Source organism: Galeopterus variegatus, unplaced genomic scaffold (genome assembly GCF_000696425.1).
Source record: "Galeopterus variegatus unplaced genomic scaffold, G_variegatus-3.0.2 Scaffold812, whole genome shotgun sequence".
In the NCBI taxonomy this organism is placed as follows: domain Eukaryota; kingdom Metazoa; phylum Chordata; class Mammalia; order Dermoptera; family Cynocephalidae; genus Galeopterus; species Galeopterus variegatus.
Genome location: NW_007726923.1, coordinates 164,587 through 165,418, shown reverse-complemented (window position 1 = coordinate 165,418; position 832 = coordinate 164,587). Strand labels below are relative to the sequence as shown.

Sequence of the window (832 nt, the reverse complement as noted above, 5' to 3'; positions counted from 1 at the left end):
ATGTAGCAGAGGAGTGCCAGTTTTTCATGAGAAATGGTTATTCTCCCAAGGATATTGCTGTACTTTTCAGCAAACAAAGTGAAGTGGAAAAATATAAAGATAAGTTCCTAACGGCGATGAGGAAGAGAAAAATGTCTCAGCTCAATGAGGAATCTGATCAGTTAGTACAGATCAGGGATGCATCAGACATTCTGGCCAATCATATTGTGTTGGACAGCATCCATCGATTCTCAGGCCTGGAAAGAAACATCGTGTTTGGGATCAACCCAAAGACAACTGAGCCAGCCATTTCCAGCAATCTCCTGCTCTGTCTGGCTTCCAGGGCAAAGAAACATCTGTATATTCTGACAGTGTCTGTCTGATAGGAAGATCCCAGTCTAAGAAGGAGCTAGGTAGCTCTCATCTCTACTTAACTGTGAAACTACTTAATCTAAACATTTAAATATCAAGTATTTAATGAGCACCCACTCATTAAGCCTCATATTGTTAGGGATAGAGAATGAGGTGGCAAATAAAACAGATAAGAGTCCTCTTTTGGAGCAGAGGCAGACCACTGGCAAGGAAACAAATACAAGTACAAGGAATTTCAGAAAATAATTCATAGGAAGTTGCAAAGGCAGTACAGAGTAGTACAGAAGGGTCCCTGAATCCTTCACCCAGTTTCTAGACCATTGATTTTCAATAGGATTATTGTTATGTTTGGGTTTTAATCTACCCCATTGCTATTTTTTTCCTATTTGTCCCCTGTATTCTTTGTTATCTCTTGTCCTCTTTTTTTTTTTTTTAACATTCTTTTGGCTTAATTGTGCATTTTATGATGATTTCATTTTAT

General features: G+C 38.3%; 1 protein-coding gene across 1 annotated transcript in view; it reads left to right on the top strand.

The window, feature by feature from the left end:
* The window catches only part of SLFN5 (schlafen family member 5), a 31,860-nt gene extending 31,498 nt beyond the window's left edge, over window positions 1-362 (top strand). The window contains exon 6 of the mRNA XM_008572623.1: window positions 1-362. This exon is cut by the window's left edge and continues 8 nt beyond it. Within this exon, the coding sequence (XP_008570845.1) occupies window positions 1-362 (362 nt within the window).
* The last annotated feature ends 470 nt before the right edge of the window (window positions 363-832 follow it).